The sequence below is a fragment of the Hyperolius riggenbachi genome, chromosome 3 (assembly GCF_040937935.1).
Source record: "Hyperolius riggenbachi isolate aHypRig1 chromosome 3, aHypRig1.pri, whole genome shotgun sequence".
Classification (NCBI taxonomy): domain Eukaryota; kingdom Metazoa; phylum Chordata; class Amphibia; order Anura; family Hyperoliidae; genus Hyperolius; species Hyperolius riggenbachi.
In genome coordinates this window covers 285,846,866-285,864,941 of record NC_090648.1, presented here as the reverse complement: position 1 = coordinate 285,864,941, position 18,076 = coordinate 285,846,866, and the positions used below count along the sequence as shown (strand labels likewise).

General features: G+C 43.1%; 1 protein-coding gene across 2 annotated transcripts in view; it reads right to left on the bottom strand.

Annotated features, from left to right (window-relative positions):
• Nucleotides 1-18,076, bottom strand: part of ASZ1 (ankyrin repeat, SAM and basic leucine zipper domain containing 1) — a 118,848-nt gene that overhangs the window by 76,098 nt on the left and 24,674 nt on the right. For both annotated transcript variants that reach the window (XM_068272717.1, XM_068272716.1), the window contains exon 5: nucleotides 4,335-4,446. In XM_068272717.1, coding sequence (XP_068128818.1) covers nucleotides 4,335-4,446 — 112 coding nt within the window. The remainder of the gene's footprint in view (nucleotides 1-4,334; nucleotides 4,447-18,076) is intronic.

Here is an 18,076-nt window from a genome sequence, read left to right as displayed (position 1 = left end):
AGTGCTACTGAAGCATGGCTTACAGTGCAGCCACAGCTACAGAAGCCTTGAAGCCTGGCTTACAGAAATATATATATAAACCAGGGCTGTGGAGTCGGAGTTGGAGTCGAAGTAATTTTGGGCACCCGAAGTCGGAGTTGGAGTCGTTGATTTCATAAACTGAGGAGTCGGAGTCGGATGATTTTTGTACAAAATCCACAGCCCTGTTAAGTATCAGACTAAGGAGTCAGAGACGAGGATTTGGGGCCATTTTGGGTACCCGGAGTCGGAGTTGTGGTTTCATAAACTGAGGAGTCGGAGTCGGAAGATTTTTGTACCAACTCCACAGCCCTGATATAAACTACCCAAAAACAAACCAGAATCCAGACTGCAAGGGGTTCATTACCATGTGTACGTTACTTATTCTCTCCCCTCAGTACCTGCTTTCTCTCATTTAAAGCCTTGTACACATGCCTGACTTAAAGGACAACTGAAGCAGGAGGCATATGGAGGCTGCCATATTTATTTACTTGTAAGCACTACCAGTTACCTGCCAGCTCTGCTGGTTTATTTGCCTGCCGTAGTGTCTGAATCACACCAGAAACAAGCATGCAGCTAATCTTGTCAGATCTGACACCAACGTCAGAAACATCTGATCTGCATATGCTTGTTCAGGGTCTATGGCTAAAAGAATTTGATGCAGAGGATCAGCAGGGCAGCCAAGCAACTGGTATTGCTTAAAAGGAAAAAAAAAAATACAGCAGCCTTCATGTCCCTCTTGCTTCCGTTGTCCTTTAGGTCGGCTGAGGCGGCCAATAACGACTGCCTCAGATTGCAGATATGCCACTGCAGGAACTTTAATAGCCTGAAATGCAGAGATCAAGTCTGATCTCATTCAACCTATAAAGTTTTTCAACAGTGTTGGAGACTCCTCACCGACTGTCTGTTCCCTGCTTAATTAAACCATGTTTTTATAGGGAAGAAGTGGGAATCCCAGTAATTGCATAGTACATCGTATGAAAGATGATCTAACTCAGATTTTTGAATTATTTGCCCGTGTATCATTGTTTTTTTCCTTGTCAGCATTAGGCATCTTTTCTGGCTATCAAGACTAAGCATACAAATTAGTGGCAAAGACATATATAGTCCACAGAAAAGTATAAGTTAGGATCTTCCATACCCAAACTGTGCTGCTTAACAGAGGGAAAGAGGAACCTGACTACAGACCTTGGGAATTAGGACCACCAGTTGGCTTCATAGTTCGAAGGATGTCAACACTCAGCCCACCTCAAAGGGGCCCTGTTCACACTGCACGCGTTTCCAGCCGCGTTTTGGAAACGCGTGCAGGTGGCCGACACGCACGACATCAGACATTGCATAGAGTGCAATGTCTGATGTTCACACTGCATGCGTTCCGGACCTGTGCGGTCCGGGAACGCATGCTGCACGCATTTTTTGTAGAAACGCGTGGCTGTCCCATTCACTTTTCAGTGATGGGATCAGCCACGCAACGCACACAAACGCGGATGGCGTGCGTTCGTACGCGTTGCGGTCCGCATGCGTTCCGCACGCATGGCCATCCGCGTTTGTGATGTGAACGAGGCCTAAGCCAAAGCCTCATGTGTCACATACACTTGTGCCCCACCACACAAATATCAGAAAAAAGTAGTCCTACCAATTTGTCAAAGTGACATTGTGGCTTGTCAGTCGGACCTCAGTGGGTCCTAGCTTCCTGCATCTGTGAAACCCTGCACTCAAATACACATCCAAGTTCCAGCTGCAGGTCATGTGATGGACAGGCTAGTCTCCTGCAAACTAGCAGTAGTCGGCCATGGCTCCAGATCTGAAGACACTATGCTGCTCCTGCAGCCCCACCTCACATCTCCTATGGTTTGAAGCATAACAGAGGGGGGGGGGGGGGGCATACAATGGCTGCTGACCCTGCCATGGCTAGCACTCCAGCCCAGCGATCCTACTTCTGAGTGGACAGAAAGCTAAAACGGAGTATGTGGGACTGTACTACCTATAAACCCTGTGGCTAATTGTTATATTTTATCCTTATTCCTGCCCAGAGTGGGGGTGAGAGGTTATCTTTCCAGGGTGCTATCCTGAGATGACCTTAAAAAAATAGTTTTTAATCTTTATAGCCCTATCCTGTTATCACCAATGTTTCCATGGCCAAATACAAGTGTTTTGGCGTGTGTTTACCTTTCAGGAGAGCTACCCTGCATTTAACCATCCCCAATGCTTACATGAAACTGTAACGGAAAATAAATTGAAAGGGACCTCAGACAAGTTATTAGTAGAACTATTGCACTATGTACTCATGTTTCTCTCCTGCAACATGTTAATTCAGATATGCTTTAAAGTACAACTGAAGGGAGAATATCGAGGCTGCCATATTTATTTCCTTTTAAATAATACCAGTTGTCTGGCAGCCCTGCTAATCTCTTTGTTCACAGTAATGTCTGATAACACCAGAAACAAGCATGGGACTAATCTTGTCAGATCTGACAATAATGGCAGAAAGCCATGATCTGCTGCATGCTTGTTCAGGGTCTATGGCTAAAACTATTAGAGGCAGTGTTTCAGCAGGGTAGCCAGGCAACTAGTATTGCTTAAAATGACATATACAGCCTCCCATTTCCCTCTTGCTACAGTTGTCCTTTAAAGCATCAGAGGCTTTCAATCAATGCCAGTTTTGCAGAAGCCACCAGTTACCATACAGTAGCCCCAACAAACTTGAGTAAAAGCTGTTCTGTTTCTCGATCCACTGCAGTAACTTACAGCACATATCCCTTCTGTGAACAATTAGAATTTATTGCAAATGCAAAAAATGAGCAAATATAAAGAAATCATTTAGACTGTTTCCTGGAGTCATATATGAATACAAAATAATACAAGGCAATCACTAAATCCCCATACACACACTCAACAGCGGTCTTTTATGCTTTCACAACTTTTGTTGTGATACAAGTTGAAACACCAAAAAAAAGGATTTTGCTATTGTTCAAAGAGCTGATAAGACTGATAAGAAGTCAATACAACAGTTGGATTGACTTCTTATCAGTCTTATCAGCTCTTTGAACAAAAGCAAAATCCTTTTTCTTAGGGGTTTCAACCTGTTTCACAACAAAAGTTGTGAAAGCATAAAAGACCCCTGTTGAGCGTGTGTATGGGGCTTAAGGCATTTTTCGAATGTTATGCAAGGTATGCTCCACCCTTCAGCAGTATGCAATGGAAAACCTGTGACTGTAATGAACAATTTATTACTAGTGTGTACATATGGCCCACGTAATACAAAGTACTTCCACATTTTACTGTAGTTTCCAAAATGTGACAGTTGCGTAATATGTCAAGTCCGATAAGAGCCTCATATAAATGATGCCTATTCATCTTAAACAGTCATCTATGGGCACCACGTCATAGTTAAACTTTCTGAATGAATGATCCACAAACAGCAGCAAAAGATGTAATTTAAAAGCAATGCTAAAATGTACAGAAATAATGGCATGAGCTATTTGGTAAATTAGAGCTATATTCTGTCAGGGGGAATAAAACTATATATAAAAACTATCCCCCAACACTGCAGCTCAGTTGCCCAATTCCTAGGCAGCACTTCCTTTGTCTGCCCTTGGTGCTAGAATACTGACATAAATGAAGCCCACAATATCCCTCTGGTCTTGCAGGTAGTTATGTTCAGACCTGAGATGCTGGTTACAAAGGTTATGGCTTGGTTCAGCACTGCACCCCATGAAAAAAGTGTGTTATATTGGATATCAGTTTTTCATTCATGTTTCTGTTTTTACTTTGCACCTGCTCGGTGGTGCCTGTCGCCACAATCCTCCACCGTTGCTGCTGTCCATCCGGGTGCCAGCACACTAGAAATGCCAGTATGCCAATCCTAGAGCCCCACGTGTTTCCAAAAAAACAATGGGAATCTTCCCTGAGCACCAGGGAGGATTTTCATTGGTCCTCTACTTGGTGAACTAATGAGAATCCTCCCAAGGAAGGGATGATTTCCACTGGGCTATTGTAAACCAATTGTAGCCTCATGCTTCTGATGGGCCTCTGGAATCAATATACCGAATGGACAGCGCAGAGGAGTATATTCTGAAACATATGTGGTGAGTCAATACCTATTGCTTTGCACATCTTCCTACTTAAAAAAACAAAAACACAACTTTAACTTACAATTCAAGGGACACTTCACCCACACATTACTTCTGTCTCGTAAAAGATAGCATGATCTCTAGTGTATGTCTAATGCTAATATAGCGTCCTACTAAAGGTAAAACTAACATATCTATCCACCAAACACAAAAATGTCATGAAGCACATATAAGCATTCTTACCGTAAACCCATTTTCATCCTGTGCATTTATGTCAGCACCATTGCCAACCAAAAGTGTAACCACCTGACTATGACCTTCTCGAGCTGCAAGCATAAGCGCAGTTGTGTTCTTCCTGAAAAAAATAAACAGTTTTACAGCTGCTGTCCCACACAGAGTGGTGCTATTTAACTTACTAGTCTTCCCCAAAATGCTTCTTCAACTCTGTACTCTAAATGCATAGAAGCCATGTCTGTGGAGTCAGAACAATCATTGGGTATCTGGAGTCAGTAAACATAAAATGTACTGACTCCTAATACATTTAAACCGTAATAAATACATATGATAAAAAGATCTTTCATATAAAAGTTATACATAACTTGTATATACAGTAATGTACATGCTTAGACCACACAAAATAAACCAATTTAAAAACAGTTACGGTAATTGTGATGCTGCATTAAAAGCAGTAACTGAATGCGTAAAATTAAAAACCACATTTAAAAGTGGACTTTGTGTGTGATTGTCCTGACCACGTCCCAACAGGAAAAGTTAAAACCCTGGTGGCAATGTGAATCTAAAGCGTTGTTGCTATGGTGACTGTTTTGAATTATCTAATTCCTAATGATCAGGACACGCAAGTAGATCAATAAATTGAGTACCTTTTCTTTAAGATATCGAAACATTTGTAAAGCGCTTTACTCCTGTAGGACCCAAAGTGCATAAGCTTGTCTCAGATCAGTACATAGTGACAGGGGGAAGTTACATGATTATAAATTCCAGACTAAACAGGTGGCTTTTCAGTTTTGATTTAAACGTGTCCAGGGTTGGAGTGGTCTTGATTATGTTTGGCCAGGCATTCTGCAGGGTATGTAACAGAAAGCTCTGGCTCCAAAGATTTTAAGTTGTTCTCTGGAGCTGGTCAAGTTATTGGATCCTTTTGATCTGAGGTTGTGGGAAGTGTGACGCAGTTGCAACAAATCCTTCAGGTATTTAGTGCCTAGGTCATGTAGGGATTTCAATGTTAGCATGCCAACTTTGGAAAGGATTATCCATTTTATGGGTAGCCGGGGTAGTTAAAGGATTGGCGTTATGTGGCAATGGTGGGGTTGGCTTGTTAGCCTTGCAGCAGTATTCTCACTAGTTGCAGGCAGTGTAGGTTCTTACTTGGAAGGCCTGCATAGAAGGCATTGCAATAGTCCAGTCGTGATGTGATGAAGGAATGAACTAGGGTTGGAAGATCCTCTGAATGAGGTGCTTAATTTTTGCAATAGTCCTAAAATGAAAGAAGGAATGTTTCACCACAGCTGAAATTTGATTCCTGAAGTTTAAATTCCCCATCAATCAGTAATCCTAAACTGCAAACAGTGTTGGAGCTAGTAAGGTCTGAGTTCCCTACCCATAGTGGTGATGACTGTGTCTGAAGCTGCTTTGCTGTTAGGCGTTGGCTTCTGATGACAAGAACCTCCGTTTTGTTAACATTTAGTTTAAGCCAGTTTTCATTCATCCCTCCTGAAGCTCAGCTAAGCATGTGTTTATTTTTGGCATGTGGTCTATCATGTCAGTTTGAATGACATATACAGCTGGGTGTCACCAGCATAGCTGTGATGTCAGACCATGTTTTTGGAAGATTTTCCCAAGTGGCAGCATGTATATGGTAAACAACAAAAGGGTATAGTATTAAGCCCTGGGGCACACCATATTTTAGTGGTACAGTGTTGGACTGGAAAGGCCCCGAGGCTACCCTTTGTGTCCTGCCAGCCAGGAAGAAGGAGAACCATTGGAGGACTAAACCATCGCTGCCACAAAAGCTGCTAAGAGATCAAGCAGGATCAGGATGGAACACTCGCCTCTGTCTCTAGCCATGAGCAGGTCATTGCAAATTTGGATAAGGGCTGTTTCACAGCTGTGGCGCTTCTTGAAGCCAGATTGTAGGGGGGGGGGGGGGGTCAAATATGTTGTTCATTGAGAGCCTGGCTTCAAGTTGGAGGTTTGCAGCCTTCTCAATAACTTTTCCCAGAAAGGGGATGTTGGAGACAGGTCTGTAGTTGCTCAGAATATCCGGATCTAGGGATGGTTTCTTGAGTGGTGGCCTGATGATTCCTTCTTTCAAACATGGAACAGTTGACTATCTTGTGAAATGCTGGCCTGAACAGATCTGGGCACTTCAATATGAACTGTGTTGGGCAAAGGTCCAGGTCTAGTGCTGACATGCAAGATCCTGCATAAGTGCTTTACGAAGATGTGTATACTATCAGTTACCTATGACAACTACCCAGGGAAAAATTATGTTGCATCAACTGCTATACTGGCTCGCTTTGACATCTATTCAGAGCCGATTGGGTACATAGCTTTCTGGTCCTTTGCTACACAAAGTGGCAGATATTCAATCGCCTTTGAGGAGATAGGAATGCCTTTGCCTTACAGCACCTAGTGAAGGAAATTGGCTAGTCATGACGTGGGCAGAATGCAAAAATTACTTAATATAGCAGCATATGCGTAGGCGTTTTCTTCCAGATTTGTCAGCTTATGATCACATTGGTCAGTTTAATGGTTTAATTATCCTCTGTAAGTGGATATAATCCTATCTGATGCCCAATAGGGTTACATTATTACTAAACTGATTACCTCATGGTGTCTAATATTGGCATACTAGTACATGTTACTAGTTTTATATCGATACCTTTAGATATGCCTTGGTAAATCTGATAAATTGGGTGTTAGCATCCCCTTGTGATGAATTTAAATATATTTTAGGTTTCAATAAAAATGTGTGGCCCTTAACCAATTAAGGACCAGGTGTGTTTTGCCTGATCTGTGCTGCGTACGGCAATTTCATGGCCACACAATTTTACATCAGTTAGGAAATGACTTCTTCCTCATGTACAAACCGAGTTAAAGGGAAACTTTAGCCTAAACAAACATACTGTCATTAAGTTACATTGTGTTAATTAGAATAGATATGTAATATAATTTTTTACCCACCCCGTTTTAAAAGAAAAGGCAAATGTTTGTGATTCATGGGGGCTGCCATCTTTGTCATGGGGGCAGCCATCTTTTTGGTTGAAAGGAGGTGACAGGGAGCATAAGACACAGTTCCAACTGTCTTGTGTCCTGATAATCCCTCCCAGCTGCACACGCTAGGCTTCAAATGTCAAAATGAAAATGTAAAAAAAAAACAGCAGAACGAGAACAACATCAGAAATCCCATCATGCTTTGCACAGCATCAGGGGAAAAATGCCTGGGCAGTTTTCTTCTGTGCAGCTAAAAATGAGGCTTGTATAAGAGAACAGCAGGGTCTAAGGCAAAACGCAAACGTTCTAAGAAACGTGTCCGATCTGCAGAGTCGTCATCCTTAGCGACTGAGACCTATAATGAGATTCTGCCATTAACAGATAATGAAATGCAATTGTCTTTCAGGGGAGTTAAATGGACTTATGAAACTACTAATGAACTTTCATCACTGGCTAGGGAAAATAAAGATTTTTGTTTAAAAGAATTATCTGAGTATGATTATGAGGAGATATTACAGAGTATTGAACAAATCAACTTATTTGTGAAGCAAGGAAAGTTTGCATACACTACAGTTCAACACTTGCTACAGGTATTGGAGATTCTTAAGAATAAGGAATCTGCCAATCACCTGCTAATTAACCCAATATATGTCCCTGCCACAATCATATCTGCAAACTGTGATCTGCCTGTTAAGTATGCTTGGAATCCTCCATTTGAGAAAGGAGAGATGGAAGCTCTGGTCAATGAATGGAAGAATGATTCAAGTTCATTTTGTCAATTTTACAGTGCAAAAAGTGAATTAGTATTGAATGCATGCATTAAGTCTGCCTATAACCTAATAAAAACTGGTGTGTGTGGGTATGACTTTGTGGCTCCATTGATCGATGTGTGGAAAATGATTTTGGACGATTCAATCAGTTGATACCAGGGAAGACACACTGTCAATTGGAGACTGTCCCACTTCTCCAGTTACTGAGTCCCTGCCATGTCTTGTGAATGTTCCTGTAACTCCACCCTGTACCATGGATAACTCAGTGTTACTTCCCAGTAAAACAGAAGCCACTGATACTTTCTTAACTTTGCCCTGCACAAATTTCTCAGCAGAGAATCCAGAGGTCCTGCTGACTTCTGAGTCCAGCCTAGCCAGTACTCATGAGTCTTTGTTCAGTGAAACAGACACCAGAAAAATCTTGCCTGTCTCTGCAAACACTTCTGCAGAAATTACCTGTGTTAATAAAGTTCAACTCCTGTCTGATCCAGCAGATGCCAATAGATGCACTACATCAGTTTCCGAGTCCCAGCAATCCTGTCCAGAAACCTCAGAACCCCAGCATCTGAATTTTCCAATTTTACAATTGAATGGTGATTCAGATGCGCAAACATTGTGTTTTGATCTTCCTGTTTCTACACCTCACTCTAGTTTTGTGAATAACTCAGAGCGTCTGCTATGTGAATCCGAAATCGCAGAATTATTACCGTGTTCAGAAAATGTTCCAGTAAATTTGCCCTGTACCATGAATTGTGCAGTAGATCTCTCCAATGAAACTCAGGTCACAGAATCATTATGCTGTCCAGCAGGTGCTTCCATGGTTTTGCCCTGCAATATGGACTGTTCAGTGATCCTGTCCAGTGAAGCTGTGGTCGCAGAGTCTTATGCTTCACCCAGTACTTTGGATACTTCAAACCCTCTAGCAGAGGAGTCTGAGGCACTGCTTACCTCAGTTGGTGTTGCAGTAATATTCACTTGTCTAGCAGCTGTTTTGGAATTACAGTCTGCTCTAATAAAACTTGATGAATTTCTGCCCAGCAAAGCAGAAGCCATTGAAATATTGTCCTCGTCAGCAAGTGTGTTAGATACCTTGCCCTGTACACAGTCTGATTTAACCAATGTTGTTGAGTCCCTCTCCAGTGTTGTAACAGCCGAGGAACTACAGCCCTGTCCTCTGAATGTTTCAGAAGTCTTGCCCTGTAACATGGATAATTCTGATTCTCTGGTCAAAATAATAGAAATCTCAGAATTTCAGTCCAGTCTGATGAGTGTTCCTGAAACCCAGCCCTGTATCCTGAAAGATTCTGGTTCTCTGGCCGCTGTGGCAGAGGTTCCAGAGTCCCCTTCCTGTCCAGGGAATTCCTCAGTTTTGCCTAGTCCAGTGGGGGCTGCTGCAATACTGACTTGTTCTGCAGCGCCTCATGAGCTCCAATCCAGTGTATTAGATGAGTCTCTGTCCAGTCCAGAGGTAGTTGTGGAGTCCCTATCTGGTTCAGTGCATACATCAGAAGATTTGTCCTGTCTTGTTAGTGCCCCTGAATCTGATTTGTTACTGACTTTGCTGGAATCAGCGACATCTAAGTCTGATCCTGCATTCTCGTGTAAAAGTCCAGTAGTTGCGAAGTCTAGTCATGATGAATTTTTTTGGGGCAGTCCTGGTTTTGGTCCTGTCTTGGCTGACCCTGAGGCTCACAGTTCCTTGACATGCCCAGAGGTTTCTCTTGTGCCAGTGTGCCCAGATGTTCTTTGTGTGCCAGAATGCCCAAGTGTGTCTAAGGTGTTAGCGTGCTCTGATGCTTCCTTAGTGGGAACATGTTCTGATGTTGCCAGTCTGCCTGCATGCCCAGAGATGGTTCTGGTCCCTGAAAGCCCTGATCTTGATGTTTGTCCTTGTGGCCCTGACTCGGGAATTGCCCTAGGTTCCATAGGGGTTCTTGATAGTTCTCCATGTGAGCCTAAGGGGCGTTCTGACCTATGGGGGTCTCTTTGGAGCTTCAAGGTGTTCTGGGAGGTCTCTGAGAAAACTTGTCCTGGTGCCTTGGACTGGTTCAACAGTGGGTTTTGTGTTGGTAAAGACAGTCCCGGTGGGCATTGCAAAGGCTTTGGCGTTTTTGAACGGTTCCTGGAAGGCGGTGGGTATCGCTCAGGGAGTTTCGGAGGGCTTTCTTCTGGAAATCATGGTTCTGATGGGTGTCACACTGGGGCTTGTAGTACTGATGGGCATGGTTCTGTAGGTTCTGGTTCTGATGGGTCCAGTCTTGTGGGGACTGATTCTGGAATTTGGTCTTGCCGGGCTGTCCCGGTCATCATGAATTATCAGTCAGACTGTTTTGTTGGGAATTTCAGTTTTGAAAAGCGTCTGGAATCCGCTTTTAAGGGCGGGGGTACTGTCATGATCGCTGCTGCAGCAGGTATTGCTGGAAGTAGTAGTGCTGCAGCTCAGGCAGTTCTGATCTCTTTCCATGCAAGCTGCATAGCTTTGTCTGCCTTTCCCTGCTGTCAGCTTGTGACTGATTATCATTCACCTGTGTGGGAATCTGCATGTCTGCTCCCATTGGATGACCTCAGTATAAAGATCTGCTTCCTGCAGGACTCCTCGGGTTTTCATAGCTTCAGTTTAAGCCTGTCTTGCTGTCGCTTCAGCTCCCGATCGTGGTTCTTGTTCTAAAGATACTTTGCTGGTTTTGCATCATATATTGGTTCATTGCCCATATATATGCATACCAGCACGTTTATTATTTTCCTTGTATTCGTGTTACGTTGATACATCAGTGACGCTGATATATACGTACACGAACTGTTTATATCCTGTGTTCAGTTAGTCTGTTCCAGCACGTTTTGGTGGTTGCGCGTATCGTGATCACCCGTGCTGAGCTAGTTATCCTGTTCCTGGTCCTGTTTGTGGATTGCGTTCATCTCTGCGAAGAGATAGCGAATCCTTCTGAGTCCTGTCCTGTTTCCGTTTGTGGATTGCGTTCATCTCTGCGAAGAGATAGCGAATCCTTCTGAGTCCTGTTCCCTGTATTGCTCCAGTTCTAGTCAGTGTTCCTGCTTATGTCATATATCGGTTCATTGCCGATATATACATATGTTAGTCAGACGTTACAAATGGTTTCATTGATAGCTGTAATTGTAATACGCTAGGAAAACATACTTATTGTATATTTGTCTGTGTTACGTTCATCTATCTTGATCCTGCTATTTCCTGACTATCCTGTCCTGTCTTTGTGAGGCACGCCATCGCTGCAAACGCATTGGCTGCCTCATTCCAGTCCGTCTTGTTTTGGACGCTTGCTGTCACTAAGTAGCGGCTAGCTAGCAAGCGTTCAATCTGTCTACCTGTCCTGATCTCCTTAGTTCTGGTTTATGCGCTCAGCGCTACTTTGCGCTGAGACGTTATAGCGAAAGCATTGTTTGTGGCTGTCGGATCTGCACCGGCTCTGTGCGCCACAATCTCCTTTTGGAGTCAGTCCTCCCCTCCACTATACTAGGGATAGCCTGTTTCCTTGTGCTAGTGTGTGTACCTCCTCCACGTCAGCTCATGCGTTGCATGCTGACTGTGGAGAATACACCACCAAGCCTTACAGTAGGGCTGTGGAGTCAGTACAAAAATCTTCCAACTCCGACTCAGTTTATGAAACCACCGACTCTGACTCCAACTCCGGGTACCCAAAATGGCTCAGACTCCTAGACTGACTCCTAATACTTACCAGGGCTGTGGATTTTGTACACAAATCATCAGACTCCCGACTCCTAAGCTTATGAAATCACCGACTCCAACTCTGGGTACCCAAAATTGTTCCGACTCCACAGCCCTGAGCATTGAGCTATATTGCTTTCAGTAACATAACGAATACACAAACTACAGATCGAACAGTTGCTATGAACTATGGAGATGAAAGTCAATTAGTAATTTGTGTTTATTTTTCCATATTACACTGGCTAGTTTCCCTTGTAGTTTCAAAAAAGGGAATACATAGATACATAGATCTATGTATACATAGATATGTAAGTAAATGGTGACTTGTGCCCATTAGGGTAACAAACTCATTTTGGTATAGTCTAACAATTCTACTTTACTAAATAAAGTGAGCAGCAAATTTGTGCCATAAGTTCAGTATAGAAATGTAACTAGAAGAAAAAAAAATAAATTACCATTTATACTCGAGTATAAGTCTAGAAATTTAGGTCTGATTCACTTCATAAAAGTATAGCGGTTGACTTATACACGAGTCACAGGCAACACTGAGCACACTGAGTACTGTGTGTACTAATAGTGACTTTCACATTTGCAGCAATTTACCCAGTGGTAAGTTAGACTTTAAGGAAAGGAAATGCCAAGAAAACCAGGGCTGTGGAGTCAGAGTTGGAGTCGGAGTCGAGGAAATTTTGAGCACCCGGAGTCGTAGTCGTCGATTTTATAAACTGAGGAGGCGGAGTCAGATTTTTGTACAAAATCCACAGCCCTGTTAAGTATTAGGCTAAGGAGTCGGAGTCGAGGAGTCTGAGTCAGAGCCATTTTGGGTACCCGGAATCGGAGTTGGAAGATTTTTGTCCCGACTCCACAGCCCTTAAGAAAACACAGGTTTGAAAGTCCTTGCCACAACAATTAACAAGTAAAGGGGCAGGGGGGAAATCCAGGGCTGCATAAAAGGGAGATAATAATTGCTGCACTTGGGGACCTGGAGGATTTATTGGCTGCAATTTAGGGGTTAATAGCTGCAATACTGTATGCAGTTGCTGGGTAGACTTATACTTGAATCATTAAAAAATTCCAGCTTAAAAGGGTTGAATATTGGAGTCGACTTATACACGCGGTTGACTAATATTCAAGTATATACAGTAAATACAGTTGGCTCTTTAGGTAGAGAATGGTTTCACGCTATATTCCAGGAAGGATTATCTACATCTTTGTGTGGTTGTCTAGTCAGAAAAAATGGATAGGATCTAGGCAGGCATATGAGTTATATGTAGGTTGGCCAAGTGCAAGCAGCAAAGTAACTAAGTGTGCTGGGTGGATGTTCTAACAAGAAAAGGGTTAATACAATATTACATCTAGCCTTCCGCATTATTATAACAGACAGAATAAAGTCATGTGAAAGAAACTTTCTGGTCAATGTTGTAGAAAGTAAATTATTCACATATAATTTTTTAAGTTTGCCAATTCTCAGTTAAGATTATTTTAAAAGGAGCCTAAAGTGAGAGGAATAAGGAGGCTGCCATCTTCATTCGGAGGGCTCGTTTACACTATGTGCAGTACTGTCAGTTATGAAGCACCGCACATTGGGACCTATCCTTATGTCTAACTCGGTAGCAGTGAGCACTGCCGATTTCTAAAAATCAAGCAGCGGTAACGTTGCCAGATCCTACTACACGGTAGGGTGTTAAGAAATTGGCTTGGGTGATTTTTTTTTGTCCAACGATATTTTTCCCCCTATCCATTTCCTTTTTCATGCTACCGGGAAGCGATGTCTTGTAAGTAGGTTCCTGCCCGACTATAGCCGCAGCATGTCACTACCCACCATTCCTTTGCCAGCACCATTGGTGTATGGTGGTGGAGGATTAGGAGGATGAATCTCATGGGTCCACTTAGTAGAGTAATGGGGAGCCCCAGTGAAGATGCTTTTGCCAGGGTGCTATTTTTCACTGAAAAATAGGATGCAGCAGAGAGGGCAGTCTTGACTATCACATAGGGACAGTGAGTGATTGTGCCAGGGGAGCCCGACAGATAGCAGGCGGATGTTGGGTAAGCCCCAGGGAGCCTTGTGGCTTTAGTGGCAAATGGAGTGGCTCTCCTGGGAAAGCAAAGTAGCAGTGCTGTGGTGCTGAAGGACAGCTCGATGGCACACACCCTTGCTCCCCATGGCATGGTGCATAGAAGCAACAATGGTATGCGCATTGAAGATTGTGAACAGGCCCTCATTAACAATGCCAGTTGCCTGACTTCTGTGCTAATACTCTGCATCTAATACTTTAACTTAATAGCACAGAATAAATATGCAGATCAGATGTTTAGACTCTGGTCTGAGACTGCATTGGTTTTATTGTTTGTTGCAGGTGTGCGACTCAAAAACAATTAAAGCTCAAGCTTGAAAGCTAACAACAGCTTGAAAATAGACATGGAGAAATTGATCCATTTTCAAGCTGAACACATTTGCATTCACATTTGCAAAATTCTGCATCAACTTGTAATTATTTGCAACTCATTGACTATACTTATGTAAGCCAGAGTCCTCACCAAATCAGTGAAGTAGTATTTGGAATATTACCAATTTAAATTAATAAGCGCATGCATTCTGCTTGGAGTTGTATTTAATAACACACACTCAAAAGATAGATAGATAGATAGGCATGGCTGGGAGCTTTCTGGACATGCGCAATTCAAAGAAATTGTTAATGTGCATATTCAGAATTGGTCTTGGCAACTGCTACTGCGTACAGCCGTTCGGAAGCATGCACAAGTAGAGCGAGTGGAAAACCAAAATATTACTATATTAGGATCAGTCATACATTGTATATTTATTCAAGCGCATGGCAAGGACCAGAGGACTGAATTTACTATAATCAAATGTTTACTACTATATAATGAGATTCTGCTGTAATCGGTAACATTGCCCTGGAAGGCATCCTTACTAGACAGATAGAACCATTCTCAGTATAAACTACTAGCATGAGCGAGATAGGGACTATAGGTTCGTATCACATGCAGGACAGAATTTGTTGTCTATGGGATCTTTTGTCCTTGCTCCTATTTCTATATAGGAAAGACTACCCGACCTGTACGAGAAAATATTGGTGGAGCACCGCCGATCAATCAAAAATGGTGTGGGCGCACAAAGGCTGATTGGCCATGTTAGAGAGTTCCATGATGGAAATGCAGATGTCTTAAAAATCGTAGGTCTAGAATTGGTTAAAGCCCCTCGACGTGGAGGAGATAGGAGGAGATTATTATCCCAGAGAGAATCTCTATTAATTTCTAGAACAAACGCAGAGGGCCCTTGTGGCTTTAATGATCGAAATGAATTGAGTGTTTTCCTGGAAGATTACAGATAAAATGTCCCTTTAGTTGGAGGGCCTATCCTTTTGTCTCTCGTTCACCTCTCTCTATTATACTACTTTGGTGGTAACACTTTAATCACTATACTGCCCCTGGTGGCTGGTGTCTGTGGGTAACCTTTCCTCCTTTGTACCTTTGCAAAAATATCTATTTGAATATCAATAGCCTTTAACAGCATGGTCTATAATGTACCTGGGTAGCCTCTGTTCCAGTCGGTCTGGTCCGTCCCTGGCCTTCACTTATATTCCCCATTTAACCCTGACTCTAAAAAGTCCCAGCACTGGCGGCCTGTTTCTCTTAGGCCTCCAGTGGGACCTTTGTCTAAACGACATGTTGCCCTGGTAACGCACCTCGCCTCGTTATGATGCGAGTGTGCCCCGGGCAGCCCAGAGTCTTGGAAGTGACGTAGGTGTTGCGCTGCGCTCCATCATGGAGCGCTCACTCACTTCCGCCTTCCGTATGGGGAGGGTGACGACAGGGGGCGGACCTGATGATTGGAGGAAGGCTCGGCGTTGCTCTTATAACGCCGAGCAGAGGGAATGGCGGTGAGCTTCTCCCCACCATGGAGTCCTGTCTATGATAAAGCGCTGGTTAGCGCGAAACAATTGTCGACCTTACCAGCCACTCTGTCTACAGCCAGCTACTTTGGAGCGGTGATGTATATTTAAATCTACATCTGCAAATGTCTGTATGTGCAAACTCCTGGAATAAATGAAGCTTCTGTATTTGGTGCCCACGGATGTTTTCTTCTTGTTGATGCAATATAATGAGATTCTGCTGTAATCGGTAACATTGCCCTGGAAGGCATCCTTACTAGACAGATAGAACCATTCTCAGTATAAACTACTAGCATGAGCGAGATAGGGACTATAGGTTCGTTCTTAAAGCGGATCCGAGATGAAAAACTAAATATAACAAGTGACTTGTCTATATATCTTATCTAAAGTTTAGATAGTTTACACAGCAAATCGATCTTCAAACAGCTTCAACAGTATATTAATATTTTTTCCTGTGATACAATGGGAGCAGACATGTTTTCTGCTTGTCACTATTACACAATTACACACACAGGCAAGCTTATCTGTATCTAGGCATGCTAATCTGCATATTCTGTGAAAACTCCACTCTTATCTCCTCCATTACACAGCCAACTGATCTGTATCTGCACTGCAGCTCTCAGATTGTGAAAACTCTGCCTCTGAAATCTATAGCTAGTAACACCTTTTTCACCTGCCCAGACTGAAATCCCACAATCCCTTGCAAGCGCCAAGGCACTCTGGAGACGCTGTGGGTGTGGCTTGTTTAGTTTATAGGAAATTAGGATATTAAAACAAAACAAGTATTTGGCTTGAGGAATGCCCTATAAACTATATGTAAGGAACACAATTATGCAATGAGTAAAAGTTCATCTCGGATCCACTTTAACCTGAATCTGTCCACAAATCAAAACACTGTACCATCTCTATCCCCTGTACTTCATCTATGCCCGCTTGGACCTCCAAGTGCCCGCCTCTGTGTCAACTCTGTTCCCCATGCCTTCAGTGTCCCCCTTTGTGTCACCTCTGCCCCACCCCACTCCGGTACCTCTGTCCCCTGTACTTCCTCTATTCCCCACTGTGACTCAAGTGTCCCCATCTGTGTCAACTCTGTTCCCCCATGCCTTCAGTGTCCCCCTCTGTCCTCTCTGCTCCCCCCCCCCCCCCACTGTTACCTCTTGTACCTGCTCTAATGCCCCACTGTTCTCCATGCCTTCAGTGTTCCCCTCTGTGCCACCTCTACCGCCCACCCCCTGTGTTACCTCTGACCCCTTGTGCCTTTATTGTACCACTGCAAAATGTAATTTTACCAGTTTCTCAAACTGATATAAAAAAAAGACAAACTTACTTGCGGTAAGGTCTTTTCCAGGAGTCGGAAGGACAGCAACCCTGAGACTTGTCTCCCTCCATTTCCAACTGGACAGGATACTAGTTAAAAGAATTAACATAATTGATTAGGCAGGCACCCTACATAAGGCAGCATTCCCTTACCCTCATCAGTAATAAAAAAGACCACACAGAAGGATGCTTCAAATAATTTTTATTAACAATACATCAGGGTGGGTAGTAAGGGTGCTGTCCTTCCGACTCCTGGAAAAGACCTTACCGCAAGTAAGTTTGTCTTTCCAGGACGTCTCAGGACAGCAACCCTGAGATGATAAACAAGACATAATTAGGGAGGGATTACAGCCTGCAAAACTCTTCTACCAAAACATAACTCAGAGTTAGAGGTTAAATCAAGTCTATAATGCTTAACAAAGGTATTGTGGCTTGACCAGGTTGCAGCTTCACAGATTTATTAATAGTAGCCCCTGCTCTCTCTGCCCAGGAAGTAGAAACCGCTCTGGTTGAATGACCTTTCGCTAGTCCTGATAACTGCTTGCCCTGGTGCAAGTAAGATAAAGGAATAGCTTGTCTGATCCATCTTGCAATCGGTTTCTTTAGAAGGCGGCTTTCCGGCAAAGAGAACCAACAAAGCATTGGACTTCCTCCAATTCTTGGATCTCTGAAGATATTCATTCAATTAGACACCTTCTTAACACCTAGACAGTGCAACCTTTCTTCCTTTTGATTTGATGAATTACTGCAAAAAGATGGTAAAAAGATCTCTTGAGATCTATGGAATTTAGATACAATCTTAGGTTAGATAAACGTTTGTACATTTGATCAATAGGAAGAAGTGTTCTTGTTCCTTGGTAATGCCCATAGCCCTATGCATAGCTTCAAATAACTCATTCATAAATTCTGTGGAAAAGCAAATTTCTGAGACTTAACGCCTTTACCCTCAGATGCGTCTACTTCGCCCTGTGGTAACTCTTCCAATAATAAATATCCACTTTCCCTTCAGACGTCAAATTTATCTGAATCAACCTTGACTCTCTACCTCTT